The following is a 26972-nucleotide window of genomic DNA, read 5'->3' as shown; positions in this document are numbered from 1 at the left end:
CATTAACCCTGCAAGCCGAAGCCCTAATGGGTAGAATGGTCCGAGCTGGACAAGCAGTGGGAAAGCTTGCCAGACAGTGCTATCAATAGCAAGCTACGTGGTTCTAGCTGGTCAGACTCCAGCGGTTACTCCGACGCACACTTTGCGGTTCCCCCAAGCCTTGGGTCTTCCCAACCTGCGCCTAATACTTTCCGGAATTGGGTAAGCAGGGTGCGTCCCTCTACAGAGAGAGAGAGAGAGAGAGAGCGCGCGCGCAATCCATTCCAGTAATCTGCCTCCGGGATTACCACGTGTGGGTGGGATGCGTGGAATTCTCGGTCTGGCGGTGGGGTGGGTGGGGGGGGGGTGGTGTGGGAACGCGGTGAGTGGTTTGGATAGCCTTGAGCACGGCGATCTATTCCGGGAAGCGCCCCCGAGACGCCTCGAAGACGTGACGGGAGTCGCCGCATGCAAACGCAAGCCTCATCATCATCATCACTCTCGCGACCGTGACCACGGCGGCGATGACGACGACGATGGTTTTTTTTCCCTCTCCCCCCCACCCCCACCCCCCCCCCCCCCTCCACCATGTGTCAGTCAGCCACAGAGGCTGGACACATCCCCCCCACCCCACCCTCCATCCCCCCCCCAAAAAAAAGCCTACAGTCCCTTTGGTCCCCGCTGACTACAAATCCCAGCGGGCAAAGCGAGCCAGGCGCGTGACGCACGCACGCACGCAAAGACGCACCCACGCACGCACCCGCGCAAGCGCAGTGCTGTGCCCCCGGGGTTAAGGGCGGGCGGGGGGGGGGGGCGGGGGCTTTGGTCGCTGTGCGTCTCTCAATGCGATTCAAATGCAGGCGATTCAGTTGAAACCCATCTTCGACTGCCCGTCCTGGTGAGTGGCCGCTACCGTCAGCCCGACCGCGCAGCCCGGGCCCGCCGAGCCCTCTCTCTCCCCCTCCGCTACACACCCCCACCCCCCCCTTCCACCCCTCTCCCTCCCGCCCGCCCGCCCGCCCTCCCCCGCGGCTGAGGCGGGAGAGTGAGTGAGAGAGAGAGAGCGAGGGAGGGGGTGGGGTGGGGGAAGCTTTGTGTGTTGCATGAGGCTGCAGCCTCCATCCTAGGCCTCAGCCTCTCAGCCCTGCAGCTCAGGCCCAAGGCAGTGAGTGTACAGACCCTCCACCACCACCTCCTCCCTCCCTCCACACACACACACACACACCACCACGGGGTGGAGGAGGAGGAGGAGGGGGTAATGGAGGGGCTTACACCCCCTGAACCTCATGACGGCTGATTTGGTCAGAACTGTTTCTCCATCATCATCACCACCATCATCATCATCTTATTATTATTATTAGGACTAAAAGACAGCGATGATATACAGTAGTTGGTGATTTTGTTTGGATGCGGAAAAAAAAATTCTTGTCTCTCCCCCCCCCCCCCCCACCCCCACCCCCATCTCCCCCTCTCTCTCCCCTCCCCCCCCCCAAAAAAAAAATACAGCTGCTAATAATCGCAATCCCTCCGTATGATGATAATTGTTTGATACGGCGCCGTATCGCGTCCTCGAGACGCCGTCGCGAAGCGCTTCGCGGGATCCGCTGTGAAGTGCACGTGACGGTACTTTTGCGGGCGAAACATTTCGGGTCTTTCATTTTATGAGAGGATAACCCCCTTCTCCTCTCCCCTCCTCCCCCCCCCCCCCCCCCCCGCCCACCCCTTTCCAGTGCTTTGCAGGACTTGTTGTCAAGCCAGCCCACTGCCTGTGCAGTGACAAATGCACAGTCACTACACTTCTGCAGTGAAGCACTTTGAGATGCCACGGCGTGCCGGATGCGTGGATTACTGTTGACTTAAAAATGTACCTTTGCTGCCCTTCACAGTTTTTTTTTAATCCAATCAAGCACTGGATTATGAAATGATTATACTGATCAAATGCAAAGATTATCATTGAGTGCAGTGGCTGTCAATATTGAAACGTTACTGTTTTCTGTTATGTTTAGTAACTGCATTTGTAGGGAAATATGGTAGCCAGTTTGTGCGGGGCGATGTCCTACAAAAAGACCTGCAATGAATAACTGATTTTATTTGGGGAATTGTTGGTTCGGATGCGGGGCGAACCTCCCTCTTCTTTTTGAATTGTGGCAAAGGTCCTTTAAAGTCCGTCAGAACCCAAGTTCAGGGTCTCATGTGAAGAATGGTACCTCTGGCAATGCAGTAGAATGTGAGCTCAAATTTCCTGAAACGGGGCTTGAACCCACAACCTTCTGACCTCTGGTTATAATTTACAGGGTTATTTCTTTAAAAAAATGGAGATACGTTGTTCAGCTCTACTTATTCAGCCGCCTTGCCCCTGTTCTCTGGAACTCTCATCCCAAATCTCTCTGACTCACGTCCTCCCTCTCTACTGAAAACCTATCTCTCTGAATACATCTTCAGCCACCTCTCACTTTACCCCCCTACTCCCACTCTGTTTGGACTCTATCTCAGTAAAGTGCTATCAGAAATTATCCTAAGCGAAAGGCACTAGTACATTCAAGTTGGATTTTTGGCATGTAGGGTGTGGTTTTTTTTTCCCCCTGCCTTTAGCTTGCACACTGAAAAATAATGCTTGCATTTGATAAAGCCTGTAATATCAAAATATTTTAGAGTGCTTTGCAGACTTTTTCCACAGGTAATTAATGTCAAGTGTGTTTGTAGGCAATTTATGCCGAGCATGTTCCTAAACCAGCTATAAAGTGACTAACTGATTTATCTGGAGAATTATTTGCCAGGACACATACCCTCCTTTTCTCTTTCAATAGTGTCATGGGATCTTTAATATCCATTAGACCAGGGAGATGGCGCTTCGGTTTAATATTTCTTTCAAAACAGTGTACTGCACTGCAATATCATCCTTAAGAGTCCAGCTCAAGTTCTAACCGTATAACTTGTGCCGAAGAGCCAAGCTGAAACTATTTGAGAACCGAGCAGTTACTGAGTTGTGAGTTGTGACAGTCATTTGCTTGGGAGAAGATCTAACTTAAGTTTCAGACAGTTTAGCAGTGCTTGAAACTACCTTGCCCATCTGGTTGGGCCGTTAATAGAGCAGGTTTCTCCCCCAAAAAACCTACCTGAGATCAGATAGAAAATATGATATAGGTCGTGCAACTGGAGTGCCTGGTGCTGACGCCTCTAAAAATGGGACAAAGACCCATCTGAAGAAATAGCTGTAACCACCTCCATTATCGTCCACATTACAGTGCCTCCTTTGGACTCCCCTGACATGTCTAGTTTGGGAACTAGAGTTCTAAGCAAAATAATACGGTAGTTCAAATGCCATAGATACGATGGGTCTGTTTTTTCCTGACCCAGCGATGTGTTGCAGATTCTGTGTTAAATATTGCTCCTTTGGGCCCACAGAAGAATGGGGAATAGTTGATGCAGACACTTGGTACCTAAAGGTGGAAAGTGCCTGAGAACTAATTTCCTCATCTAAAATTGTTGTTTCTGCAAAAAAAAAGGAAACGGAAAGTGCATTGAGTTCATCTTTGTATATACTGTACCTTGGTAGAGCCAATGGTATATTTTGATTAAGCAATTGTATTTTATAGAGATTACCTTGCACTCAATCCACCACCTCTGCTCGACTGGCACCGGCTGCCTGCTCGTCCCTTGTACCTTCCGCCCCACCATCAGAAGTCTCGCTTTCAGCCAAAACGCCCCGAAACTCTGGAACACTCTCCCTCAATCCCTGCGCCTTGCCCCCTCTCTCCCCTTTTTCCAAGTCCTGCCTGAAAACCTTCCTCTTCGACCGTGCTTACAGCCACCTCCCCACTTCCTGGTTGGGAGTTGGGCTCCGCCAGTATTAAGCGCTCTGAGATGCTGCCCTGCATGGAGGGCACCATATAAGTGCAAGTTGCTGTTGCATTAAGTAGGAGTGTAATGCATATGTTAATAAAGGGGTTTCATCTTGCACCACAGAATGGAAAAATGACACTTTTCAACATTTATCTGAACCCTGAGATGCGTTGAACCCTTCATTTCCTGATTCATCCTTTGCATTCTTTCGTCTCCAACCCGAGCACTTGAGATGATTAATCTCTATATAGAAATGGTGGATGGTTGGGGATGGCAGTGTTATTCTGTTTTCATTAAGTTATGTTTTGACCTTCCGAAATTAGTGACAACTGCAGGTCAACTGCCCAGTCACATAATTTGGAATGAAGTCCTATTGTACAACAACAACAATATTAAATTTGTAGAGTATGTCGGAAGGACGTCCCAAGGTGCTATTAGGGCACATGATTTGATCTTCAGGGGCCCTGAGTTCTATTACTGAGGAATCAGGTACTCTGTAGAATTTTAGCTGATGCATTGGAGATTATTAGCCAATTAAAAAATCGAAGCGGTATATAACAACATGCTCAGAAACTCTTGGAGAATTGATTCTCTGCTTCATTACACGGACTCCCTGTCATTCATGTAGCCATTTGAAAGTTTCTTGTGCTCTTGAGGTAATGGGTGGAGTGAAGAACTTTGTATGTAAATTTGCAGTTTGCAAGTAAATACCTTAAATACCTTTCGTTTGTGTGCTGATGATCGTTTCTAATTTTAGGGCAGGGAAGCCTCCCCCAGGACTTCATTTGGATGTTGTCAAAGGCGACAAGCTAGTAGAGGTGAATAATACTTTTTTCTCTTGGGTTGGGAGGATTCGTGGGCAGATTATAATGACACCGATTTGGAAAGGAATGCACCAGATACTAACCTGGCTATCTATGTCAAAGCTCTGTTGTAGATCTGAGACAATCCTGTGATTGTTGGGTCCAAATGGTGCAAGATTAAACCAAGCCATGAGTACATATTAGCTCATCGTGCGCAGAAACACTATGGGTTATAACTTAGAGGCACAATGTTTGCGATTTTACTTTTTCCCAAGGAAAACTTGTAGACTGGTTAAATGGTTTAATGTTATTTGTTGGCGTTAACATCACGCAACATAGCTTTAAAAAGCTGAGCAAACTGGTCATGGATATTGACTTCCAAGAATGTGTTCTCCATAGAAACAGGAGTAGGCCATTCACTTCCTCGAGCCTGTTCCACCATTCTATTAGATCATATCCCTTGATATCTTTACCCAACAAAAATCTTAGTCCACTGGAAAAACAATGCAAAAATTGTTTCCATCTACCCATAGTTCTTCCATTTTGTTGTACAGTTTCTTGCATTAGCTTTGGCGCTTAAAAATGGAATTTGCAAAACGCACCAGGGAAAAGTTATAGAAACCACTTAAAGAATATGGCAGCGTGATCTCTATATTTGGTCCTTTTTCTACAGAAACTGATTATTGACGAGAAAAAATACTACCTCTTTGGAAGAAACCCTGATATATGTGACTTTACCATTGACCATCAGTCATGTTCAAGAGTCCACTCTGCAATGGTCTATCACAAACATTTGAAGAGAATCTTCATCATAGACCTGAACAGCAGTAAGTGTTTCATGTGGTCCAGTTTTTACAAGAGATATTTGCAAAGGGTCAACTTTGAGGAGGTGGAGACGGTAGGGGATGGGAAACTCTGTTTCAAAGTGGAAGGTTTTTGAGAGACTTTATGAAAGCTCATTGATAAAGGCAAAAAATCTAGGCCTATGATTTGGAATTGCACAATATGAGAATTTTCATATTATTTGGATCCATTGAACAAGGTAAATTTTGGTGGCATTTCATGTTTGTTTTAAATTTTACTTGATTAAAACTAATGATTGGTTTCCGCGTCATTGTGGGTCGGTGGTCAACATCTTAACTTAAATATTGCCTTACTAGGACAGGGTGAATCAAATTGTTTGACAAGACAGGATAAACACCTGATCACAAACAAATTCTCAGCTTTATTTTGAGACCGTGCAAAGTGTTGAGCAGGGAACAGGTTGCATCGTTTTGTATAAGTATAGGCTGAAACAGGTTACATTTTTGTTTTTGAAACAAAACAGCTTGAAAGTTAAGATGAACAGCAAGTCAGGTTCATTCACTGGTTTGCAATATAATGATTACTAAACTGTGTTTTTAACCTGGCAGCTCATGGTACATTCCTGGGGCATCTTCGGCTGGAGCCTCACAAACCCCAGCAGGTTCCCATTGACTCCACGCTGTCGTTTGGAGCTTCAACACGAGCCTACACACTACGAGAAAAACCACAGACATTGCCATCGGCAATCAAAGGTGACGACATCGTGGAAGACGACGAACTGAAAGGGTTGCTGGGTCTACCTGAAGAAGAGACTGAGCTTGATGTGAGTCCTGGTTTCTGACCGTATCTGTCCCTTTCTGCTGGACATCAAGAACTCTCTGAACAGTTTAGGTTAAGGTTTGAATATTGAGATAGAAACAGGTGTAGGCTATTCAAACCCCGAGCTTGTTCTGCCATTTTATAAGATCTGCACCTCAAGTCCCATTACCCAGCCTTGCCCCATATCCCTTAATACCCTCACCTAACATGGTTCTAATGGAAGTAGGTTTAGAAAATAGTACAATTGCAGGACATCCTTCAATTGATGTACTTAGATTCGGCTGCTCATTTCATTATCACTGGTAAAGCTGCACAAATTTCACCTGCAAAATACAGTCGATGTGATAAGGCTATTATTATTGTTATTAATTTAAACCAGAAGAAAACAAAGCAATTCAGTTTTCTTACCCATCATCTTCGTTGAGGAAATCCAACGTTTGCTGAGGACTGTTATTTCACACCTTTATTTTCCTCCCCTCCCTAGAACCTAACTGAATTTAACACCGCTCATAACAAAAGAATATCTACGCTGACAATTGAAGAAGGGAACCTTGAGATCCAGAGGCCAAAACGTAAAAGAAAGAGCTACAGGGTATCATTCAGTGAAGAAGAAGAAATAATAAATCCAGGTATGACTATTTTGTGAATGTAGGGAAGTTTGAAATGCTTGCTGGGTTGACCGTAGGAATTGTAGCCTGAACAGTTTTGCCGGTTGACTGTGACAGAACAAAACTGTTGAATTTGTCAGTGATCGAACTGTTACATCCTGTATGTTCACTGAAATAGATGGACTTGCGTCAGGTTTATGTCTCTTTCGGTTTTATTGTTGTTGACAAGGTTGTTAACCATCATGTTTTTGAAAGGAATGGATTTGATCTGGATTATTTGGCTTGTATTCTTTCANTTTTTTTAATCCGTTTTTGTTTTAAAAGTACATTGAAAAAATTTCATTTTGCTTTCTCCTGTTTCGAATCTTGTTTTGATTTTCTTTTGACTGGAGCGGAATCATTTTTTTTTAGATTTGAATGTTTTTTATTTTAAGAACCAGTGCTGATGTCTTTTTTTTCCCCCTTCCCTTCAGAGGACGTTGACCCATCAGTCGGACGCTTCAGAAATATGGTCCAGACAGCTGTAGTTCCACTCAAGGTAAACAAAACCAGTAGATACGCTATTTTAATTAGACTTGATGTACAGATCAGCCATGATCTAATAGAAGGGCGGAACAGACTCGAGGAGCTGAATGGCCTCCCCTGTTCCTATGCTTTGTTGTAAATGATAATAGATTCTAAATAGATCTCATTGATTTTGCTGCTGTGGATTGATGCATTATAGTAATGTACTAACTAATTAACAAGTTAATTTCTCTAGCTGACAGTTATTTCTTTGGAGTTTGATACAATCTAAAATCAAATTCTGCAATCCACAACAGATACGATAGTTGATATTCTTTTTAATCAACAGTATCCCAAAGCATTAAATACAGAGGCAGCTGGATATTTGCATTTTTGCATTCCAAATTTAGTGCTGCGCAAATAATGCGTCATGATAGGAGCCATCTTACCTGTGACATGAACCCTATAATGTGCATAATCAAGCCTGGTTTGATATTGATGATTAAAAAAAAATTATTCTGTGAAGCGCTTTGAGACGTCTAGAAGACATGAAAAGCGCTATATCAAATGCAGGGATTATTATTATTGGTGAATGCAATCGAGAATTGTTTCCAAGTTAATTAATTTGATTATTTTCTCGGAAACTACAGAAAAAGAAGACCGAGAGCCCCAGTCCCCTGGGCCTGGACGATGCCGGGGCCAGACGTATGCAGAATTTCCCCTTCAGTGCTGGTTTATACGGTGGGCTGCCTCCAACTAGCGGTGATTCAACATCTCAGACACATGGCAATACAATGGGAACTGCAATGATAGGAGGACTGCCCATGCCATTCCCCAACCCTGCCCCGGAGGTGGACTTGGCTCCAGCAGTGGTGCCGACAGCTGTGACTATAAATGCGGTTCCGAATGCCGGTGTGTTCAACGCAGAGTCTGTTAATGAGCCGAAGAAGAAGAAATACGCCAAGGAGGCCTGGCCTGGCAAGAAGCCAACTCCATCACTGCTTATTTGATTATCTTTTTTCCTTTTTTTAAAAAAAACACAAAAGTCACGTAGGATTTGAGGACTGAGAAAGGCTTTCTATTAATTCTGTTAATAGGCCTAAGATTTATATGAGCTTTGTACAGTTGTTTGTACAGTTATGTAATAGATTCACAGCCTTTTCACACTTACTTGTTGCTTTTTAATCTCTAACCTGTATTTCAGTGTAAATTAAGTATGGCATTGCCAGTTTGTTGGACTAAAGTCACATAAACTATTTTTCTGCCATGTCTGCTTTGTTTTAATAATGTCCAGTATAGGGTAATGTTGGGGTTCCAATTTTTTTATATCCATCAAGATCTCTTCTAATGAGAGGTTTAAGAAGGGAAGCAGAGCTCGGAGAGGTGCAGTTATCTGTATGCTGCATTAAATATCCCAGTGATTTATAATGAGTCTATGAAAGAGCAAATTGGTCACTGCATGATCTGTATTGCTGCATTATTCCGGGTTGAAATTACCTTAATTTGTAGACAACCAGTTTCTGGAACCTCATTTTAATCAATGGTTTAAAGAGAATGGTTTCACAGGTTAAACAGGCTTACGGGCTGAAAGGTCTTCTCTTTACTATCCCTTTAATAGTCCATTTTAAATCCTGCGCTATCACCAATGTGCCTTTTTGTTTGGGGATAATTGATGAAGTAAACAAGTGGAATCAATTCCTGTTAGCATTCCATTGGACATCTTTGTGACTTTTCTCCATTTTTAAAGACATTATCTCTGTGCAAACATGTGCATCAAATGGCCATCAACCTCTGAAATCCATAATGCTAAAGTGATCTTTCAGCTCCTTTCAACGGTTCAGTTTTTCACGAAAACGACAGACCGATGAAATCCATTAAGCGTGGTTTTATAATTTTGTCTGCTTTGAGAAACTCTAATAAATATAGCATCTCGGGAATCAGAGAAGCTAAATGCTGCAGATTTTTTTCCATTTTTCTTTCAGATTGCAAAATGCAGGGAAATATTAATGCTCCAATCTTCCCACAAACAAAGGAAAATTCATTTGCAGGTGACATTTCCAGTGGGGATGGGATGGAGAGGCCTGCGATTATGGTCAGCATTTCCCTAAAATGTGTGGCTTATTACCAAAAAAAAAGCTTTATACAATTTTACTGAAGAGTAGATTTGATGGTGAAACCAGGTAAACAACACTGCTACTTTTAGATGTTTTATTTGTGTCCTGTCAATTTAATTTGACTTGACAATAAAAATAACTTTCAATAGATTCTGTGAACATATTTTAAATACTAATATTACACAAGTTACTTGTTGAGTTAAAAGTAATGCAGTTCATTAACAAAGTTGTTAGTTTTAGCCCGGCACTGTATTTATAAAGTTGCTTGCACTGCTCTGATGTATAGTACAGTAGAGTTTAATGTGCCCAAGGTGCATTTATATAAGCCGGCACTGGAGCTTGTTGTGCATGTCTTTATGGAAATCGGGAAGCTTAGCTGAATGACTCCTGTGCTATAAAGGTGCCCTTCAATATAGTACGTCCAAACCTGCCACATACTGCTGTAGGACATGGATGTAAGAAATACAACTAAATAATTGCCTTAAAAGGGAACAATTTATTAATTGTTGAGAATATTTTGGAGGTTTTACTCAATTTAAACCACAATGTTTATTTGGGGGAAGTAATTAATAACTGATCTAGGAATTAGAAAGCAACGACCTTTTAGAAATTTAAAATCCATAGGTGATAACATTGTAAACTTCTGTAAATCCTGATCAAATAAGATTGTTTTATTGGAACGGGTCCCTTTTCTTAATGTCCTTTACTTAATATCCAGAGATGTATTGATTTATATTTTCTCCTCGTGTGTAGTGCCTCTCGATTGGTTTCAAAATAATTACAACTTCAAGCATTTTCATTTAACCATATATTCAGAAAGCCCTTGTGGACTTGATAGGGCAACAGCGGGCAAAATGAGAATTTATCGGGCTGTATTATTCAGTGCTCAGTGTGTTAAGGAATATCTGCCCCTTTCTGTCCCATGAAAATTGGAATGATCACGATTGGGATATCCATTTTGTCTGCTTTGCGTCACTGTGATTTGTTTCGGTGAATAATCATTAGGTGCATTCAAATCCAATGCTGTGCAGTTACAGGTTGATTACACCTGACCATTCGCTTGTATCATCGGTTATGGGGCAACTCTCAATCTGTAGGTCAACCTAAGTTTTCGAGAACAGATGAAAATTCTATTCAGCTCAATCGCTTGAGCACGAGACTTGAGATCAGCGGGTACTTTATTCAGAACGGAACATGGTGTCCGACCGTAAGACACTGAAGGTTCAGCCAACCCACTAACTAACCTGTCAAGTGTCTGCCTCTCGACTGGAGCAGTCCCCCTAAAGCTCACACCAGGCAAGAAGCTTGGTTAAACAGAATCTGTAGCCAGCGTGCTTGCTTGGGTGATGGGTGCTCCACACAAAATGCAACAGCTGGAAAACACTAAGCAAGCAAAAAAGGGTAGAAAAAAAATAAGCAAAAATAAAACCAAAGGAAAGTGGTTACTTTTTTTTTCCATCGCCTATCTTTTATATTTTTTTCTAATGACCGATTCTTCCTTAAAAGTGCTTTTTTTTAAAAATAAATAAATAAAAAAAAGTTGGGAAAATTGCAAATGGAAAATTAGCGTTCCGTAGAGCTTTCAATCTCAGCATTCGACTTGAGGGCTATTGTGAACTCTGTCCTGAAGTTCACTGATTGTAAGTTATATAAGTAAGACGAGGAAAAATATTTGCGGGGGGTTTGAGGATCTGACCAAACATGGAAGTATTTTATCGCCGGCTTATCCTCAGTTTCTCAGTTGGCGAGGAGGGAGCTGTGTACTGTGAATGTGAAGGCTATATTTAATGTCTTTCCGGTTAAAACATGAGTTTGGTAAAACGTTGTTGTGTAGAAGAAAGTTCCATCGCTAAGAAATACAACTACCTCATTATTATAAACTTGTGGTTAAAGTGGTTTATTTAAGGGTCCTGTTTAATTAATTTGAGATTACTTATTGATCAAACCCCTGACCTGTTTACTGTGGTTGGGTAGAGATCAGTTATGTACTGTATTACAATGCACCTCCAAATATCGCTCAGTGGGTTTAATTGCAGGAGAGCCTGGCTATCCGAAGGTCAATATAGATATGAATGGTTTTATAAATGCTTATTTTACGTTCATGCCCTTCAATTTAATTCCAATTGAGTATTACACATTTACGTGGTCTGGGTGAAAAAAGATTTTCTGAGAGCAAGAATTCCAGTGACAATCTTTTGTTACTTATCTTCAATACATGATTTAATTGTGATGTTTTACCTTCCAATTGCATTTTTTTAAAAAATCCCCAGTTCCGTTATTATACGCGCAAGGGGAGTTACCACAATAATAATTATTAATCCCAGCATTTGACATGCACCTTTCACGTTGGGATAACTCAAATCACTTTGCAGGATTTACTGTAAAGGGAGGTGATTGTATTTTGTAGGCAAATAGGTAAGAATAGAAGTTTTGTAGCCTCAGTTTCTGTGATTTAAGCAACATTTAAATGCATTTTTCCCCCTGCGCAAGCCTTGCCCTTTTATCTTCAATTGACTTTTTATTCTGTATTCTGTTGCCAGTTTCTGACATGCACCTGATAATTTTTTACTTTTTTTGTCATGGTTATCTTTGTGTTTCGGTTACTTTTCTCCGAGGGGTTTCAAGAGCGATAATTGAAACTTCTAAACAAAGTTTATCCAAAAAACAGAACAATAGTTGTCTGGAGACTTTAGCACACTGATGTAAAAGCCTACAGTAACGTTTAGTTAGTTCATTCTAATGGTAGCAAACAGAGTGCAGAAATGGTAGCGTAGAGCAGAGCATCTCAAAGGAAAATTGTAGAATGTGAAGATAGCACAAATCCTCGTTTTTTAATGAGCAATGCATTTAGTTTTTTTTGTATAACCTTTCAATTCCATTCGATGTTTACCTTTTTTTCAACAAACAGTTCCCACCACGCTGTCCTATTTGCAGATTTATGTTTTAAGTTTGATTGCTTTCATTATTATCTTTTTAGCAATGATAGTGTGTGTGTGTGTGCGCGTATAGCTTTTACACTTTTATTTTTTGTGGACGAGAAACAGAAACTATATTAAAAAAAAGTTGAAATGGGCTGTTTTCTCCCTCCTGATTAAACTAAAAATTACATTGGGGCCTAGAAACAATTTGTTAAACTGAATGTTATTTGATGTGTGTTTACCAATGCCTTTTTTAAAATAAATAAATAAACAAACAAACTGTTATCTTGTTGAGTAAATACTGCAACAGCTCCCAACACTTCTGAGGAATTGTTTTCCGTAGAAAGGTAGGGAAAAATCAGTGGCTAAAATACTATTCTAGAATATATCTTAACAATTTAAAAACAGAACCAGAGCATTGTAAGTTCTCTTTTTGATTTTTTTTAAAAAAGAAGCAGAGAAAAGCCCGATGTGCCCCCATCAGCCTATGTATCAGTGCGATGTCTGTAATGCAGTTGTTTCAAATAACTTGCTTACCACTTGAAGGATTTGTTTGAACACTTACCTACATGTGGGCAATGCAAAATAAAATTTGGGTATCAATTTTGGACAGGTCTGTCATTTTTAACTTTGTGAGATCGATAAAGTGAAACAAGACGGTAGCACAACAACTTGCGTTTATATAGCGCCCTTAAGTTAAGTGCCTCTCGGAGCACTTAACAGTGGCGGAGCTTGATGCTGAGCCAGCGAGGGGTGTGAGTAGCGTTATGCGTGTCTCCGTCAGCAAGCGGCGTATACTGTGCTCTCCAAACAAATGTTTTTATCCAATCCTTTGTATTCTAGGAGAGGGAAGAGAGGTGGAATCCTTCTCATTTCTAATCGGATCCAAATTTCTAATTTCTTTATGGTCTAAATCAGATCATTTCCTTACATTTAGGTTTATACCTATATCTGTGTGTTTTACACACACGGATCATCTTATCCTCCCTTTTCCTGGCATAAATACGGATAATTATTTTGTGCAGGAGTAGCGTATCAGCAGCACAATAACACAATCGCACACATATACACAACACACACATAGAATTACATGCACACGCTAACCGCGCAAACACACACCAACGCCCATCCAGCCCAACAACATGTACACAAACCAACACACGCACACAGCCCAACAACGTGTGTATATGTAACACACCGAAATAACAGCTCAACATATCCACACACCAACACACAACCCAATACACATACACACATACAAACACACACAGCCCATCATATATGTATGTGTGTGTGTACATACATACACAGCCCATCAACACACACAACCCAATACACACATACAAACACACACACAGCCCATCATATATATATATACACACACATACACAGCCCATCAACATACACCAACACACAACCCAATACACACAGCCCATTATATATGTATATATACACACACATACACAGCCCATCAACATACACACACACACACCAACACACAACCCAATACACATACACACAATAGATACACAGCCCATCATATATATATAGACACATACACACACACACATACACACACAGCCCATCATATACATCTATATATTATATATATATATGTGTACACACACACATATACACAGCCCATCAACATGTACACACACTGTAGTTCCCAGTACAGTACGGGGTGGGATGGGGTGAGAGTGCGCGCCGGGGCTGTAGGGGGCGCTGTGGCTCTGCGCTCTCACTGCCCCACCGGAAGAGGAGCGGGTGTGAGGGACAGACAGACAGACAGAGGGAGAGGGTGTGAGGGGCGGAGGGCGGAGGCGTTTCTCGTTGGTTATTATTTTATTTCGGGGGGAGGAGGAGGCGGAGGCGGGTGTCGGGCAGCCCGCGGGGAGGCCGGGAACATGTCGCGGAGCCTGTGGATGGGGGATGTAAGTGTGAGGCCGGGGCCGTTGCTAGGGCATGGCCGCCCGGGGGGGAGGGGGCCCGGGGGGGAGGGGGCCCGGGCCTGGGGGGGGGCCCGGGGGGGAGGGGGCCCGGGCCTGGGGAGGATTGTGTGTGGGTGGGTGTTTGTGGGGGTGGGGAGAGGATTGTGGGGGTGTGTGTTTGTGGGGGTGCGGGGAGGATCCTGTGTGTGTGTGTGTGTGTGTGTTTGTGGGGGTGGGGGAGGATCCTGTGTGTGTGTGTGTGTGTGTTTGTGGGGGTGGGGGGAGGATCCTGTGTGTGTGTGTGTGTTTGTGGGGGTGGGGGAGGATCCTGTGTGTGTGTGTGTGTGTGTTTGTGGGGGGGGGGAGGATCCTGTGTGTGTGTGTGTGTGTGTTTGTGGGGGTGGGGGTGGGGGAGGATCCTGTGTGTGTGTGTGTGTTTGTGGGGGTGGGGGGAGGATCCTGTGTGTGTTTGTGTGTGTGTTTGTGGGGGTGGGGGGAGGATCCTGTGTGTGTGTGTGTTTGTGGGGGTGGGGGGAGGATCCTGTGTGTGTGTGTGTGTTTGTGGGGGTGGGGGAGGATCCTGTGTGTGTGTGTGTGTTTGTGGGGGTGGGGGAGGATCCTGTGTGTGTGTGTGTGTTTGTGGGGGTGGGGGAGGATCCTGTGTGTGTGTGTGTGTTTGTGGGGGTGGGGGGAGGATCCTGTGTGTGTTTGTGTGTGTGTTTGTGGGGGTGGGGGAGGATCCTGTGTGTGTGTGTGTTTGTGGGGGTGGGGGGAGGATCCTCTGTGTGTGTGTGTGTGTGTGTGTGGGGGGGGGGGGGGGTTGGAGCCTTGGTGCGTGTGTGTGGTGTTGGGTTCCTGTTGGGGGGGGAATGGGGTGGAGAGGCCTCTCGCAATGGACAACAGGAGTCAGAATAAAAGGCAACAGCTGCTCCCGGGACTGTATAATTTGATATCGCTCCTTATCACGTCATTGAGACGTCTCGAAGCGCTTCACAGGATATACTGTGACGAGTAGTGACTGCGTGTTTTGGGCAAAAAAATATGACGGTCTTATTTATTTTACTCGGGGTGGGGGTGGCAGAGGTGAGGGTGGGCCCGGTGCCTTTTCGTATATGTTGTTTATATATGTGTGTGTGTGTGTGTGTGTGTGTGTGTATTTTCCGGGGTAAGTGTTTTTAACCTGAAAAGAAAATCGTTCTGTGGAGTTTTTAAACCGGGCCCCTTGGGGGGCAGGAGGTTGGAGCGTGTCATTCCTGGTTAGATCTTTCCCTGCCTTCAGGATCCACTGGAAAAACCTATCCGGTGTCAGGTTACCCCCCGAACAGTCACTACGTTTCAAAGTAAATCATTACATGAAGTGCTCGGAGATGATTTGACGTGATTATCAGTGGCCATACCAAGTACAACTCTTGTGTTTACTTCACCCTCAGCCACCATTGTACGACCACACTCTCGTCTCTTGGTTAGAGACGTCCTGAGCTGATATAACTGTGGGCGGGGGCGGGGTTGGAGATGCTGTGCAGCAGTTGGGATGATAAGTCTTTTCGGGTGGATGTTCAAGATCCCACGACAGTATTCAAAAGGTTTAGGGATGTTTTCTGGCCAAGATTTCTCCACATGAGTTGCCATTTCACTTCATGGCAGTTTCTGGGACTGCCCGCAGGGTTTACCAACAAATGATAATCCTTATCGGGTCTTTGCGACGTCTCAAAGCACTTCACAGAACATCCCGTAAAGTGGATTGACTGTATATTTTGTGAGCGAAAGGCGCGAGCAGCTGCGTGACCAAATTGGCTGGAGATTGGAAGAGAATGGGTGCAGTCACAAAAAGGAACGCAGTCGCAAGGGAACACTGCTATTTTTAGTGGTTCGGTTCAAATAGCTTTCTTAAATATTAATTTTTGCATGAGACGATGACTAGAACCTAGATAGCCTTATTGTGTGCTTTCTGTTTTACAGCTGGAAAATTATATGGATGAAAACTTTATCTCCAGAGCCTTTGCGACAATGGGCGAAACTGTAATAAGTGTAAAAATTATTCGGAATCGAGTGACTGGGTAAGAATATGCTCTAAAACCTGACTTGTGATTGGTGTAGGTTTCTCTTAAATCACTTTGTTGAAATCTTCCTCTTTGCGTTGTGTCCAGTACTGAATGCAACAGTTCTTCTGTTCGAACACCAGTGTCTGATAAGGTGTCTGTATCTTAAAAGCTCTCAGTTGTAACCCGTTAAGCGTCTTTGGGAACTCTTAGAAGCAATGTCCTCTGAAGCATTAAAGGCCCTTCACACATCTTTGCCTATTAGCAGAGACATCCCAGCTGCCATCAGTAACCTCTGCCTATTAGCAAAGTGCAAAAAAAAACTCAAGCCCATACATGTCTGCCAACTGTGGGAAAGAAATACATCAAGTAGATGGACGATAATTGTTGAATAAGGTTATGTAAATAAATCACAGGAACAGTAGTGTGCAGATTTCCATCTTTCCAACTGGTCGGAACAAAGCCATGATTTTTACACTCGAGGGTTGTTTCCTGACTTTGACGTACAAGAGAGAAAAACAGGAACTCCTGAGATCTGTCAGGGTCTCTAAAAGCTGTTTTTTCCACCGAGGACATTTTTGTCACGTGAGCTAGTTCTTGTTAGTCTTGTTAGTTGGTTTGCAATGAACTATTTTTAATTAATTTATTAATTAATCTGTTTTCTAAAAAAAATACTTGCAGGACGCCAGCAGGTTACTGCTTCGTGGAGTTCACAGACCAGGCTGCGGCTGAGCGATGTCTGCTGAAGATCAACGGGAAGAAGCTTCCTGGTGCTTCACCTGTAAGTCCTTCAGTGAACAAGGACAAACCAAACCCTTGTTGTAAATGAATCAGTCAAATTCCTTTGCTCTGTGCGATACTGTTGCGTATATCGCTGTCTATCGTAGGGACAATGCTGTCTCCACAGACTGAGTTGTGTCAGCGCCTTGGGACGTCCTCCTGACGCGAAAGGCGCTATACAAATGTAATTTGTTGCTGAGCGAAGAGAGAATGCTGATATTTTACAACCAAATTGTTGCCAATTCCACAGTTTACCCAGCATTTAAACAGCCAATCCTTTTGTATGCAAACGTTGCTGACTGCGTTATTGTCTCAGTCTTATCAGGGTTCCGTGGTATGCGGCTTTGTGAATTCGGGGAGGCAGGAGTATAGGCAGCAAAGGATATGGTATGAAACTAAACTAACTAAGCTGAACCCTCACGTGTTAGGCTGATGTCAAGCATTAGTATCCTCGGGTACATGGATTAAAAAACTGAGAGACTCAATGCTTGGATGGTTTAGAAACATTGAAATTTTCAACACCAAAGGAGGCTGTTTGACTCACCTTCTCTGTGCCACTGTGTCTTTGTACACTGAAATTAATAACTGTCAATTACTGTTAATTACAGTCTGTTATTGCAGATAACTTTTGATTTTTTTTATTTCTCTTCCCTTTTGCCAGCAGCCCAAAAGGTTTAAGCTCAACTATGCTACATATGGAAAGCAGCCAGACAACAGGTAATTCTGACATTTTATTAAGAAAATTGCAGTTTCGATTTTTCAATACCTCAAATAATTGGTGAACTACTTGGTTCCACCGTGCACCCTCCCTCTCTGCTTTCCAAATCTTTCTAAAAACTTAACTTTTCAACTGGTCAACTCTACTATCCTCCTAACTTTCCCACTTTGCTAGGTTTGGACTCTATCCCTTTAAAGCTCTTTGATACGTTGCCCTATGTGTAAGTAGCTACATAAATGCAGGTTATTGTCATTTTCAGTGCTAATTCTACAGTGACACATAATTTATTTTGATTCACAAATAGGCAGATGCTAAGGAAGCTTCATATTTTTTAACACTTTGAAGACTTTTAATTTGTCCTAAATATTTCCACTTTTGTTAATAAAAATTACTCTTGCGTATTAATGCTCTGTTCTCCTGCAATTTCTATCCAGTCCCGAGTATTCGCTGTTTGTTGGAGACTTAACACCAGAAGTTGATGATGGGATGCTGTATGAATTTTTTGTTGAAAAATACCCTTCGTGTAGAGGAGGAAAAGTAGTATTGGACAATCTAGGAAACTCCAGGTATGTAGCAATGGTTCAATATTTACCTAACCCATTCGACATTCTGTGTGCTGCTTGTACCATATCATTTGTTTGTTTCTTCCATTGACAGAGGCTACGGGTTTGTGAAGTTCTCAGATGAAAATGAACAGAAACGAGCTCTCGGTGAATGTCAAAGTGCCATTGGAATTGGGGGGAAAGCTATAAGGCTGAGTGTAGCTATACCAAAAGCGTAAGTCATGTGGAGAAATAATTCTTAATATTTTTAATGCTGCTCACCTTTGAAATCCTGCGTCTTAAGTCACACTGTTAACACTGTGTTAATGTTAATTACATTTTGGTTTAAATCAGGTTATATAATCTCACACAGGTCCTGGGATTGTGAAGTTCTAAAATGGAAATGTTACAATAAATCAAAATAAATCCAATATAATTCTTTATGAACACAGTTGACAACAAGACTAGGCAGAAATCACCTGGCTAAAAATCAGCAAATTCACAGTGACACCTAACTAAATGGGTCTGTTTGTTTCTGATCCAGGATATGTAATTTGAGATATTGCTGATGTTGATGTACACCTAACGGTGGATGTTTTGAACTTTTAGAAATCGAGTGGCGAAACCACCAGAGTACAACCAAGCTTACACCTACAACTATAACCAGTATTACCAGCCATACCAGAACTACTATACTCAATGGGGATATGATCAGTACACAGGAAGCTATAGCTACAGCTACCAACAGTATGGCTATACTCAGAGTACCATGCAGGTAATGTTCCACAATGTCTGGAGACCTCTCTCTAATCTGTGATGGGCAGAACAGGTCTCACTAAGGTCAATAGGTTTCTTGTGAATTCTCCCCCTACAAATTTTTTTAAAAAGCTTTAGCCAAACTCCCTGGTAATTTTCCCTAAGTGTGAAGTCTGCTTCAAGTTCACGTCTCCGCCATCGATCCTCACGTTTCCCCTCTTCCCCTGCCAATATTATTATAGCAGAAACCATTGAGCCCCATGATGTGGTGCTTATGGTTGCACTTGCTCTCCATCACTTTTCTGGTACACCTCGAGTCACTATTTCGTTACGGTTGACAGCAAATACCCGTGAAACACTTTGATACAGCTCAGCGTTTTAGGGGTTCTACCAAATGCAAGTATGACTTATTATTTGTTCTGTTCTGCAGTGTTACGATGAAGTTGGCGATGATGCTCTGGAAGGTAAGCGCAAATATTCATCCCCTTTTCTCTCTTATTTCGTAGAGCACAACCGCAATCTTCTCTTTTATCATTGATTTTTCTCGTGCTCCCATTTGTTTGATCAGCATGCTTGCATACTGTAAACACTTGTAAAATGAAAGATCCTCGCCTTTTTGTGTTGTCAGTTCAGAAGGCTGATGTATTCTGAGATTTAAGTAACTTGGGATATCCTCCCGATATGAAAGGAATTATACAATGTAATTTTATAGTGTATTTTAGTATAAAACCAGCTGGACATGGCCTTCCTGTGCTGGTCCCATTTGTCTCTCTCTCTCTCTCTACGTGTATCAATTTATATAAATTTACCTTGAATTATTTGAAATAAATCTAGTGTTCTACACAAGCAATTTGATGTCCCTTCCAGTAGTAAAGCAATTCAGAAGGTGGGGGTGGGGGGGAACTAGATTTGTACTATCTTACCCAAATTGTTCCAGAGCCACTGTATTGTAATCCATGGCGACCCAACAGGAATTTTCAAGCTTATGTCAGAAGTGTTCAGGTTCATCCAGATAGCCTGAGATCTCTGGCAGTGAGTTCAAAACCTAGCGGACATCATTAAAAAATGGAACAACAAGGAGCAAATAGGGGGAAAGACTTTGGCTCAAAGGGGTATATGGAATTAGTTGCCTAGGAAGGCCATTGAAGCAAATAGTGTAAGCAGTTTTGCAATATAACTTGGATGTGTTTGTGAAGAAAGAACGGATGTAAGATTGCAATGAGAATGTTGGGTTGACATCAACCCAAAAAACAAGTCAGCTTGTGAACCCAAGTGACCTTTTCTTTTTTCTGCAATGTGTGTTTCTAACCTACCCAACACAAATGATGACTGTTCCAGCTGTCTGAATTGCTGTTTGTGCACTAAAAGTGCCTTTGCTTTTGACAGTTTTTGCAGTCGTCTTTTTTTGGTCAGCTGGGTGTCTGACACACGCGAAAACCCATCACTGTTGCTTGACAGTATCCAAACCAAACTGAGATTTCCATGCATCCCACCTATGCATGGAAATTCCAGAGATAGATTGTTGGGATGGAAAGCGCACTCTTCCTGGAGCTTACATAATCCCTGAAAGCATTAGGTGCAGACTTGGGGACCCCAGAGTGTGCGTTGGGATAACTGCTGGAGTCTCACCAGCTAAAACCGCATAGCTTACCATACAGAACATTTTCTGGCAAGCTTTCCCTCTGATTGTCTAGCGAGGACCATCCTACCCATTAGGGTTTTGGCTTGCAGGGTTAACGGGAGCTGAGTGGGAAGAGTCCCTGACCTACCAATGAGTCAGGCTGGCTGGGCTGTCATCACCAGTTCAGCTCCAAGGAAATGCTGATTTCCTCCCACCCCCACCCAAGGAGGATAGTCTATAGACCTATTTGAATAGTGGACTAGCGGTACATTGCAGTTCTGATTATGCATTTGTTTACCAATGGATCTTGATTATCCACACCCAGTGATCTGCTCTTGGCCCCTGGTTCAGTTTCCATCTCTCACTTCCTCCTCACTCAGCTACCTCCACCCACTTTACTCAGCAACTTGGCTACCCTCCACAGTCTTTTCTCGGATTACAGCCAGCATATATGTAACCTTTTCAGGATAACCAAACACACTAAACCTCTTCCATCAAAGTCAGAATGCAGTTACATTTTTAGACATTTTTAATGGTAGTAAAATTAAACATATGGAAATGAATGCATAATCCACTTGAAGTAATAAGCGTCATCGATACCATAAAATTTAAAGCAACGCACCGCATGTTATCTTTCATTCAAGACACTCACTGGGACAAATCCACCATTAAGTTCAATTCTTTCAAACGATGGCACACATTGTTTTGTTCCCGATTGTCCCTTAGTGCTTGTCCATCAAGAATGCTGCGTCTTTAGAATTGATGTAGTGCAGCCTCAAGTTATCTGTCAGTTCGAATGACTGACCAGAGGTGGTCCCTATCCATAATAACAATCCCACTGTATTTCATAAAAAGTGTATAAAAACAATTATATACAGTATTCCTCAATGAGTCTGAAACGAATGTAGTGCGTACCAAAATAAATACTATTTGGGGAATGGGCTAAAGAGATGGGCTAACTTTTGAGTAAACAGCTAACTCTAAAAGACTTGACACAGTATGTCTGCTGTGCTTACTAGATAGAGTTCCTATTTATGCTATGGGATGTTTACCTGAATTGTCTCATTAATGCACTGATTATGCTTATTTGGCTCAGTGCAACATGGGAATGTGCCTCTTGCCCCTCAAGGCTTCTGCTTTCCAGGCGTAATCCTTCAGCCGGGAGGATGGGGCGGACAGAATCAAGGACTTCTCTACGACTACACTCATCAATGCTGTTCCATGTTCTGCTGACAGGAGGCGCTTGTGCCTCAGTGTGTAAGTTGTTTTGTGTGTAAGACAAATTTAAGCTTTTGTCTCCACGGTCAGACACTTTAGTGGGGGATCCACTGGTATTAATGCCTTGTGGCTGGAATCCAGAAGCCTATATATTTAACACTCCCCTGTCCCCATGTGAAATTAGTGTTTGAAACACTACTGGGCCAAAATAATTCTCCTGGTTTGACCATACTTATTTTCAAGCAAATTTAGACAGTTTGTTTTTATTCCTTGGGTGAAGAACAAACATGCTCTCATTGAAAATGAATGAGTGTGCGATTGATGGTGATGATGATGATGACGACGATGATGATAATAATCCTTGTATTTGATACAGTGCCTTATCACGTCATTGAGACGTCTCAAAGCTCTACACAGAATATACTATAAAATGAATTGACTGTATATTTTGTGAGCGAAATTGCTGTGCTTCATAGATCCCCATGTGACAATCGGTCACATAGTGTGTCGCACTTGTTGAGAAGTGCAACCAAGAGGTGCAGTGGGGTCGTCTCTTTTGAGGATTACCATTTAGGACAAGTAGTGAAGTGAAGAACAGCATAGAATAAGTAATAAAAACGGAAGTCGCTGGGAACACTCAGCAGGTCAAGCAGCATCTATGGAGAGAGGAAAGTGAGTTCACGTTTCAGGTCGATAACCTGAAATGTTAACTCACTTTCCTCACTCCATGGATGCTGCCTGACCTGCTATAGTATTCCCAGCCACTTCTGTTTTTATTAGATTTCCAGCATCTACATTATTTTGCCTTTTGCCTATAGAATTAGTAATAATCGATCACTGCAAGGGTGACCTCTTTTCTGGGTTACTGCGCAGGTCATTGAAATTCCTTGAGATCCTGCATTGGTGGTAACTATGTTGTTCTTCAGTTAATAATTATGCAGTCTATAAAGAATAGAAAGGTGAATTGATAGGATAACAATATTATCACCGCAACAGAACTGTCAATTAGTAACGGTGTCTTATTTCAGTTGAGTAAAAGTTTTAGTGGGAGACCACCTTCCTCATAGGACTGACCATAAAGATTATTCCTGTGTTTCCAGTTAAGTGATTTAATTAAATATGAGTTCATGTTTAACCGGAGCTTAAACTGGAGATACCAAGAACAACGGGTTTCATCCAATATGAGTAGGATATCAAGGTATTAGCAGTAGATCATGATATTGAGCACTAATATTGTTACTGGCCTTATTTTTTCAGTACTTCGGTAACCATGGTGGCCTGTATAATGAGGTACTGATGAGGCCTATTCCCCTTGATAACATCTGTATGTGGCTGGTAGCAATGACCTTTGCCATCCTACAACATAAGCTGCACTGGAGATGAACCAAACTTGGGTTTAATCGCCAAGTGTCAAGATGTAAAGCCAGTTTCTAGTCCTTGACGGAGCGACTGGACTGTGTGCCGGTGACGAAAAATGTACTTTGCTGCTTGTTGTTTTTCTACCTGCAGTATTTCCAAGTGAAGTCAGGTTTTTCTCTGGTGAGTTCTACATTGTTGCTAAGAAGATGATTTCCACCAGTCATTTGTAGTAAGTTTGATTAAAGAAGCTGTTTTTTTTTAAGAAATAACTCTTGGTCAGGTTTCAGTAAAAAACAATGTTGCAAATCTAACGTTAAAACTAGAAATACTGAAAATACATCGAAAGCTAAGAGTAGGAAGGGTTCAAATGTTGGTTGAGCTGCTGTGAATTTTCAGCTTTTCTGTCATATTTCTTGATCTTTGTTTGAATAATCAAGGGATGATGCCTATTTTATAACAGAATAAAAGGCTACAAGGTTTGTCCGCAGTTCAGAGAAGGTTATTTCGGAAAGGTTTACGGAGGGCTAGGCTGCGTTGGGTCACCCTGGATTTACTGTAGAGGATCGGATCTCTATGGTCAAGTCCTTCTGCTTTATGACTCCTAGTTGATGCTAGTTACCCGGATCAATGGTCATCACACTGACCCTTCCTCCATGGGTGATCCTCTGCCTCAGAATAAAGGGGGGAAAGAGCGTAACTCAGGTGCAGAAACAAATGAAAGCCGGAAAAGAGACATGGTAGAAAAAACTTGAATCTAGTTTCATAGAATACCAAAATATATGCAAAATAGGAAATGAAAACTTTGAGGGGAAATTGAACAGGAACCTAAATAATGAAGATAGGGGGAACGGCAATGAAAAGATCAGGTGAAGAGGAAACGTGATGAGAGAGAGAGAAACTGTGACCAATATTGTGATGTGTTTGCCACAGTTACAATGATACTGCTTTTAATAAACGGCAGCTGTAGTGCCATAAAATCATTATAATCTTACTGTTGGTGTCTGGGCTTTGGAATTTTTGCTCACTTGTAGGAGACAAAGGTGGATGAGTGTTCTCCAGTGGAGTGTTTGTTGAAGCACTGCCGATTTAATGTGTTGTTTTCCAGACCCGCTTCCTCACTTAGATGTTGAAGAAGCCAACTTGCAGTTTATGGAGCAGAGTGAAGAATTCTACGATGCCCTAATGAATTGCCATTGGCAGCCGCTGGACAGTGTCACATCTGAAATCCCTGCCTGATCCTGCGGATTAGAATCGGTACAGTAAAGTCACCGAGCTACCAGAAGCTCCACGCCAAGTTATTCTCTCCTCATTGACTTAGAATGCGGGGAAGACAGGCCCCATCGTTTTGTTTCTGCCTCAAAAGATTGGCCAGTTTAGACCCGCAGTCGTTTGATGTGGTTTTTTACTGTGACAAAAACCAATCAATAATGCTGTATCCTCTTGTTCTTGTTTTTGTTTTGCAAAGTTGGCGATAGCAATTGTTCATAACGATAAGTTCTTCCTTTTAAAGTACAGAATGCGTCCCAAAGATGTTGGCATTAGGGCTTTTTACAATAATTCCTTCATGGTCCCAGGATTGTTTTTTTTAAATATAAATATAATTGTGGGCAATGGGGAGAGGGAGGGGAGTTTGGAGGAGTGAGTTGTATGGTCAATGGGGTTCGATGTTTTTATAAGCATCCTGAACCCATCAGGTTATTATTCACAACCTTCCATTTCTACTTTAAAATCCATTTCTACTTTAAAATTGTTGGCAATTTTGACTTTTAACACAAAATAGTTCAAATACCCATTGACAAATTCAAGGGTTCCTCAAGATAGATACAGTTGTCAACTGAAACGATTCATTTTATATTCGGGAGTGAGAATTGTGGCATTTGCAATGCAATGTATCAGTCATCTGACTTAACAGCAAAATATAAAATTATTCAGCACACTGTATGTATAATATCAATAACTCTCATATTGCTAACTACCCTTAAACCCTCATTTTCCCTTGAAGTCAAAACCTTTTATTAATCTTTTAAAAAAATCAGATTATGATCGTCAGTCTTGTTAGCATTTTCACATTCTGTTGTAGTTCAGAATTATTAAAATGGGGGCGAGGGGGGACGACTACGACAAAATTCTGATTATCATGGGTTTTGCACATCGGTACAATTATTCTTTATCCTCCCTCCTTCCCTCCCCAGTGACGTTGCAAGGTAGTGAAGTTGCAAACTTGGATAGATTGTAGGGTCAGGTTTGCGCTGTGCTTGTGAGTACAGCATTCTATCGGAAAAAGAAGGTAATTACGTCCTTCATTGACCCAGGCCAACTCTACAAACACACTTTAAATGAATAGCGTGTATATATAATTTATGTAAAATTGACACTCTCCCTCAAAACAGATTATTTTGTTATTTAATTTCCATTTTCCTTGTTCAAGGCATTTCCAGCTTAGATCTGAGTTTTGAGGCCCCGATTGCACTATGACTTGTCGATACTACTGAGTTGCAAAGGACGCTTCTGGGATCTTGACCTGTGAATTAATGACTGGGTACCACATATTGTGATATTCTTTGTTCTCAAAGTGAAAATGTTAAGTTTGAATTAACTAAGCCCTACTTGCGAACATGTTTTAATTTTTTTTCCAGTTGTACTTTCTCAAATTTTAGATTTTATGATATCCAGAAGCCTAGAAAAACAAAAAAATATTTTGTAAAATAAAAACAAATAAAGGCTATTTTCTATTATGATTCTTTTCTTGTTCGTTCATTTAAGCAAAAGTTGTACAAGATTCACATGGATCAATTTGGTTTCACTCGCAAAATACAGTCGATCCACTTTACAATATATTCTGTGAAGGAAATTGAGACCTCACCTATGTGATGAGGCTCTATATCAAACGAAAAGATTATTATTACATGATACTGGAATAGAATCAGATTGCAATTGCAGACTATGATTGCACCGCTAGAATTCAACTCCAAGGTGTCGTGCACGTTAACTTTTTTTTTGATAGCTTCTAAATATTCAGGAGCAATCGAGGAGCACCGGAATAACCTGCGGGATTTTTCCGCAAAATGTGGAACAGAAAATAAATGAGGCTTTTTTCGCGAAAAGTATTTTTTTTCAAAAAAAAAAAAATGCGGAGTCACACAGATGTCAATCGGATACGTTTGGGAATAAAACACATCGTTTAAAAATAGAAAATCCATAAAGGACGCGTTAAAACTTCCTCTGTTGCGAACGCGACCGTTAATGACAGCGCGAATGTCGAGTGCTGAAGCGATGTGCATCGTGTGCTCGAGTCTAGCGACGGGTTGGTCTGTTTTGAGAGAATAAGCGGAATGTTCCAGCGATGGAGGTTTCATCGCCGCATCCGAGAGACGTAGGCGTTCACCTCCAAATACAGTCACCGCACTTCACGGTACGAAAACGCCCCTAAAGCACCTTGAGACGTCTTGACAACGTGATGCTGAGGTGGGGGGGGAGGGGGGGGCGGTGGTGGGGGTACGTGAAACGTACGTATCCTTGTACGGTATCTTACATTGGGCGCGAAAACGACGACGACGACGACAACAACAACAACGGAACAAAAAAAAGGCGGGGCTGGGGGTGGGGTGTGTGGTGG

The 26972-nt window shown here is 42.2% G+C and overlaps 2 protein-coding genes and 1 non-coding gene across 7 annotated transcripts; all 3 read left to right on the top strand.

Annotated features, from left to right (window-relative positions):
• The first annotated feature begins 810 nt into the window (after positions 1-810).
• ppp1r8a (protein phosphatase 1, regulatory subunit 8a) lies at positions 811-8626 on the top strand. Its single transcript, NM_001292995.1, is given in 7 exon segments — positions 811-877; positions 4580-4640; positions 5299-5452; positions 6038-6252; positions 6733-6877; positions 7330-7394; positions 8011-8626. Coding segments are annotated over 7 exon segments (1044 nt in total). The 5' UTR covers positions 811-833; the 3' UTR covers positions 8371-8626.
• Positions 4713-4876, top strand: LOC121849818. The gene has a single exon (XR_006085377.1).
• A 5535-nt stretch (positions 8627-14161) lies between the features above and the next one.
• Positions 14162-26087, top strand: LOC103179501 (tRNA selenocysteine 1-associated protein 1). 5 transcript variants are annotated; one of them, XM_007894824.2, is made up of 10 exons: positions 14162-14326; positions 16283-16380; positions 17044-17143; positions 17804-17859; positions 18295-18426; positions 18518-18637; positions 19012-19177; positions 19589-19622; positions 21876-22036; positions 24462-24524. In XM_007894824.2, the coding sequence occupies exons 1-9, from the start codon at positions 14300-14302 to the stop codon at positions 22010-22012; spliced, it is 870 nt and encodes a 289-aa protein (XP_007893015.1). In that variant the 5' UTR covers positions 14162-14299; the 3' UTR covers positions 22013-22036; positions 24462-24524. The 5 variants fall into 5 exon arrangements, with proteins under 5 accessions (XP_007893015.1, XP_042194655.1, XP_042194654.1 ...); XM_042338721.1 differs by lacking the exon at positions 24462-24524 and adding an exon at positions 23255-24142 and having other exon boundaries at positions 17807-17859; XM_042338720.1 differs by lacking the exon at positions 24462-24524 and adding an exon at positions 23255-24142.
• Positions 26088-26972: the final 885 nt, after the last annotated feature.

Source organism: Callorhinchus milii, unplaced genomic scaffold (genome assembly GCF_018977255.1).
Source record: "Callorhinchus milii isolate IMCB2004 unplaced genomic scaffold, IMCB_Cmil_1.0 Scaffold10, whole genome shotgun sequence".
Taxonomy (NCBI): domain Eukaryota; kingdom Metazoa; phylum Chordata; class Chondrichthyes; order Chimaeriformes; family Callorhinchidae; genus Callorhinchus; species Callorhinchus milii.
This window is presented reverse-complemented; position numbering and strand designations above follow the sequence as displayed.